Genomic DNA, 6,000 nt, shown 5'->3' with positions numbered 1-6,000 from the left:
ATTAAACCAATTTGACAATTCTATGCCACAATGCCTGTTTCCAGGTCTTATTTTACACAACTGAGGAGAATTACGTTTTTATACGGTCAAAACATACAAAGACCGGGTCAAATACAGCTCAGGTCTATCATCCGGATGCATCACCCGACCGGGCCACTTCAAGCCCAAATCTGCTCCTTTTATCGTGCCTGGTAAGATGTTCGCCAGTGCCCTTTCTGAACCATTCAACTATTGCTACATAAGTCCACAAAACACAGGTGTTTCCTGCAATGCTGCAGATTGTCAAGAGTAATGTACTTTATTGGAGAGCCTGTTCTGCCACGGACACCCTCCTGTTAAATGATGTACATAAAGTAGACTCATGAACATAGATGCTTGCCAGTCCCAGTGATGTCTTGCAGCCTTTAGCTGTTACTTCTCGGATCTGTGAACACAAATCTCCCGCCTGTCCTCTCAGAACCCCCGCCGGTGGAGGCATATATGATCACCCTGACCCTGGAGCGTTGATGCTTCCCACACCCCCTTAGTGCGAGTCAAATTAACACGGACTCCATAAAACTCATCTACGTTTTCTTGCCTCCGCATTTAAACATCAGCGTTAAACTCATTCCAAAAAAAAGGATGCGCAGAAAAAAAAAAAGGGGTGGAAAGTACGTCATTGCAGGCCAGACATCAAAGAGACCCGTCCATCGAGGTTAACGTCCAAAAGATGTCAGCAGGGGTTTTAAAAACACATCCATAAACATGAGCTGCAGCAACGGGCTACGCTGACAGTTATTGCTGGCCCCCTGTCATAAAAAACGCAACATTTAGTGAGAAAACGCTACATAGACGCGGCACATACGCAAGTACATCCGCACGGGGAGGGCAGGCCAGAGGTGTCAGAAAAATGAGCATGTCAACTTTAATTTTACTGGCTGATGGAAAAAGAAAACTAAAGATGTTGCAGCCTGACGCGGATGAGACCCGCTTGCAGCTCAAAGTGGATGCAGCCTCGGGTTCGCACGGGCTTCAGTTTTTTCGGCTGAGATAAAGTCAACAAGGACACGTAACCTAATGAGTGCTAAACAGAAAGGAATGACGGTTTTAATCTCCTAAGTGTTCCCTCGACTGCGCCGGCTCGTTAAAAACTGGAGCTATTTGCTCATAAACAAAACAACCTCTCTTGAAAATAATTTATTGACAAGTTTTTTTGTCATTTGTTTTTTGGTCTTATCGAATGACCTTCGTGGACACGCTTAAGTAGTCACGGAATCATCTCTCACCAAGTTTTTTTTCCTCTTCTTGCTGTTTGAGGGGTTATTTTCTTCCAGGTGCACATTTTTGGCCTCAACAAAAAGTTCCTAGTGAGATGGAGAGGAGAGGAGAGGAGATCACGACACGCAGCAGCCGGTAAACTGGCCTCGTTTCAGGGTTAATTGATAAAAACAACTACCAGACACTTGTTTTGTGTTTGACATATGGAGGAATGCAACAGAAGTTTTTCTAAACACTGATTTTATTTGAGAAAGGAGGCGAATAAAAACAATTCACTGGCTCTTCGTTCATGTGATAAGGCACTCGGGAGATGGCAGGTCTTGTTTTCAGCAAAGTGTCACTTTCCACTGGTCCGCTGCATAATGACTATATCGGTAACTTCCGTTCAGAAACATCCTTCACTCATTTCAACTTTTTCCATCTGTGTATCAACATTTTATTTGGCAGCTGTCAGCAGCATCAGCTGACTCATTTCCATGTCGCCGGCGGCGGGTACGAACAGGCCCCGGCGCTTCCACAGCATCCTCCTTACTCCGGCTGACGTCAGCGACGCCTCTGGAGGCCGAGCAACGTCCTCGCTCACACCGCCAGCCCTGCGGCTGCAGCTGCGTTCACCATCCCATCAACAACATTCTCCGTGTCCTCAGTAGGACTTCTGGCTTCGTCGCAGTTTTCATCCTCACTGCTATCCGTGATCTCTCCTTCCTCTTGCTCTTCCTCGGCTCCTCTCTTGGGCCTTTTCTCCTGTGGGGGTGCAGGTTCGGGAGTGCTCTCCGGGGCTCCTGTGCAGATGTTGCTTCTCTCTGGTGTGTGTGACCCTTGCACTGATGCTGAACCCTGGCCTGCACCCTCTTCCCCTCCGTCCGTCCCGACATTCTTTGTTGCAAAAGCGTTGCAAGTCGATGCAGATTCAGCTGAAACGATATGACGTCACTTCTGTGTCAAACCACTTTACAAGTCTGTCAATAGTAAAACTCTTCCATGTCCAAACATGCGCATGCACACAAGAGGCGGGGAAGAACCGGGGTCAAGCATAGGCGGCAGGAGCAGGAGCGGTGGGAAAGAAAGAGAAATGCACTGCAAATGTAGCATGTATACATAACTCTAAACCCAAAGAAAGTACAATACTGTGTAAATGGAAACTAAATCCAATAATAACAATATTTCATTAACCGCAGAACATAATTTGTTTAAACTGAGACATTTTTCCATTTCATGGAAACATTTTAGTTCATTTTTTAAGTCTCAAAAATAAAACGGGGGCAACAAAAGTATGTGGAACTAAAAAGGAGCGCCTGGATGAAAGCCATGCCACTAATTAAGTTAATCAGCAACAAGTCAGTGTCATGAGTGGGTAGAAAAGGGCATTTTAGAGGCAGAGTCTCAGAAGCAAAGACAGGCATAACATGCAAACCTATTTCAGAGTAATGTTGTTCAACATTCAAACATCTCATAGTCTACAATACATAATATCAAAGGATCCAAGGAATCTCTGTGGATGTGGGACAAGGTCTCAGTCTCGGATGCCTGACACTGTTAGGTTTTCAGGTGGCAAGACATTAATAACAGACATGGTTCTTTGATGGAAATCACTGCGTGGACACTTCTAAGAATCACTGTTTCCTGTTCCACCTGCAACTGCTGGTTAAAGCTCCATCACGCAAAGAAGAGACTGTATATGGACATTATTCAGAAATGCTGCCGTTTTCTTTGGACCTAAGCTCTTCTGAAATGGGCTGAGTTAAATGAGACCATGCGGCCATATGCCTCTGAAATCTGAAAATCTTTTAGAAAACCCTAATCCTCTGGATTAATAAGAGAGGGACCATCCAGCCTGATATCAGTGTTCAGTTCAAAGGACCGTATCTCTGCAGGATGGACGTCTATGAAGGGAACATTAACCCTTGAATACCCCACATATGAAATAGCTAGCGAAACAGCTAAGTGTTATCGTACATTTATCGTTATTGTAGGAGCCATACATTGATTATTCAGGTTTCTATTGGTTTGATCTGGTTGCCACAGTGATGTGGGAAGTTTGGGTCAAATGGGTGATTGCCATAGGTTATATAGGTACCCAATCACCTGCACTGTGGGGGAGAGAGGCGAGTTAGGGAGCCGTAATTTTTGTTGACCGCTTTGTTCTGTTTGATTACTCCGATTACACGTTTGCAGGCAGTGTACACGTTTAAAAACCAATAAGCGACTGTAATCGGAAGGCCGTTGTGGCGGAGTTTTGTAAATAAACACCATAAAACTTCTCTTGGACTCAGCGTGCTTCTGATTGATTTGAGGTCATATCGCTCAGCCCTAACATCAGGTAAGTTTATGGTTTTTTTTTTTATTTAGTTGTTTGTACAGGACTGTCTCAGAAAATTAGAATATTGTGATAAAGTTCTTTATTTTCTGTAATGCAATTAAAAAAACAAAAATGTCATACATTCTGGATTCATTACAAATCAACTGAAATATTGCAAGCCTTTTATTATTTTGATATTGCTGATTATGGTTTACAGTTTAAGATTAAGATTCCCAGAATATTCTAATTTTTTGAGATAGGATATTTGAGTTTTCTTAACCTTTAAGCCATGATCAGCAATATTAAAATAATAAAAGGCTTGCAATATTTCAGTTGATTTGTAATGAATCCAGAATGTATGACATTTTTGTTTTTGTAATTGCATTACAGAAAATCACAATATTCTAATTTTCTGAGACAGTCCTGTATTTGTTATAATTTTCTGGTTTGTATAAGACTTTTTGTCCCTTTTTAATCATGTGGGTGATACAGAAGTCTCAGAAATCTGGCATTGTAGGGTTGATGCTGAAAGGTATGTGAGGTATGTACAGCTTTCCGAGCGACATATGCTCCCATGATAGGCCTCGCATCTGTCAACTAAAGCGATGATACGCCACACACATTGCAGCCTCTTATAAAAGCATGTCTTCCCAGCAGAAGAGTCCGAGCCGCCAACATTTAAAGACCTCCAGAGACGACTTGTCCCCTCACAGCTAGAACGGCTGTGACTCATTTACACTTTCACTGTTTATGGAGCATAAAGACATCCATCTTGTCTTGAATAAAAGGTTGACAACATTTGGACCTTAAACGTAAACAAAGGAAAGGTAAAAGCATCATCAGAGACAGTGAGCTATAAATGTCACAATATTGTTTGCGGAAAAATACTAAACGAGCTGCGTATTGCACTCGTCATCTTTATCTGCCGCAGAAACGCTGCTGCCGCTGGGTCTGATTGCTTGTTATCACTTCCTGCCTCATTTCCCCGTCCATGGTGTGCACAATTATCAGGATGTTTCTGTGGCTAGCATTATAGGGGAACAACTTGGCACCGAGGCCTTATCACCGAAAACGAGCACAAACTAAAATGACCTCATTCGTCATGTTGCCATGCTGCCCTGACAGTGTAATGATACTGAGGCTCGTGTGGTCTCTGTGACCATGCGGCGATACGCACGGTCCCACCGCAATGTACACATCCTCAGAGGAACGAACCCACGGGTGTGTGAGTGAGATACGCAGGGCTGTGTTCACGTGAATGTCACCTCTCTACCCCAGACACCCAGCGCAGGGTGAAACTGACGTGTAGGTGAGAGGAAACGCAGGCCGCTCTCCCGTTTTCTCATCTCCTGCCGTTTCACGTCCCGTGAGCTCACCGTTTTAACAGCAAACCGTGTTTGAGTCCCGTTTTGGACACGGCTTCTTTTGAGGTTTACTTGGTGTGTGTGATGGTGAGCAGAACACGCTCATTTCCGTTGGGGTGGTTGGGTTGCCATAGTGAAAAATAAGGCAACAGAGAGCCTCAAAGCCTCAGCCGGAGAGAGCAGGACATGATACAATGCTGCTGCATTCAAGGAGCACAGAAGCTGGAAATGGAGGGATTTGACTCTTTGCACAGAAAAGCCCAATAGGAAATGTTAATATAAATCCAGAAATTGAGAAATGATTAATCTTTGCTTTAATAGCAGCAGGTTAGCACTGGTTATGACAGTTTGTTACCTGGTCCTTTCAGAGGATAGTCTGTCCAGTGATCCCTGAGAGCAACATGCAGCACGGGGTATTCGATGATTGTTTTGTAGCTCAGGTTATCTCTCAGGCTCTTTTCAACGTCCAACTCATGGTACCTGTTTGAGAACACAATGAAACACAAAGAGTGATTACAAGGATACATAATCGCAGCACGATGCTTTTAATTGGGTGCAGGGTAGCAAGAGATTTCCTTTATTCTTTGATGGACGAGCGTCATTACGGGGCTGATAGAGATTTCAAGCCTCGCTAGATCAAATCAAGTTCCTGTTAGCTTTGGTCTCATGGGTATGAAAACAAACTTCCATGACACTGCAGATGCACACGATGCGTCTCCTCCACCCTTTCTATAGCCATCTGTAGAATCAGTCTCGTCTTTTCTCAAAGTCGTGGATTAGACGTGGTCGTAAATTACGGGAGTAAAAACTTAACTGGATTCCTGGGAAACATGCACTACACTCGAGTGATTCAGAAGCATCCAGCTTGGGCTGCCAAGACACAACACATGACGTCCATGTTTTGGATACAGTACACAGTAACTCGCCTAATCCGCACTACCGGTCAAAACCCTCACTAACTGAAGATTATTACACAGTTCCTGTTTAGCTTAAAGCATTAGGGAACAAGGAACTGTCCGGTTAGACGCTCACTCGCAAAAACATTTTTGAAGAGCTCTGTTTATAATTCAGAATGTAGGT

The 6,000-nt window shown here is 43.9% G+C and overlaps 1 protein-coding gene across 1 annotated transcript in view; it reads right to left on the bottom strand.

Moving 5' to 3' along the window:
* znhit6 (zinc finger HIT-type containing 6) overlaps window positions 1–6,000 on the bottom strand; it is a 37,647-nt gene continuing 31,647 nt past the window's right edge. The window contains exons 9-10 of the mRNA XM_061737235.1: window positions 5,276–5,400; window positions 1–2,171 (exon numbers count right to left, since the gene is read on the bottom strand). Coding sequence (XP_061593219.1) covers window positions 1,837–2,171; window positions 5,276–5,400 — 460 coding nt within the window. The 3' untranslated portion in view covers window positions 1–1,836. The remainder of the gene's footprint in view (window positions 2,172–5,275; window positions 5,401–6,000) is intronic.

The sequence above is a fragment of the Cololabis saira genome, chromosome 13 (genome assembly GCF_033807715.1).
Source record: "Cololabis saira isolate AMF1-May2022 chromosome 13, fColSai1.1, whole genome shotgun sequence".
NCBI classification, from domain to species: Eukaryota; Metazoa; Chordata; class Actinopteri; order Beloniformes; family Belonidae; genus Cololabis; species Cololabis saira.
The sequence above is the reverse complement of the archived record's forward strand: the minus strand, read 5'-3'. Positions and strand labels throughout refer to the sequence as shown.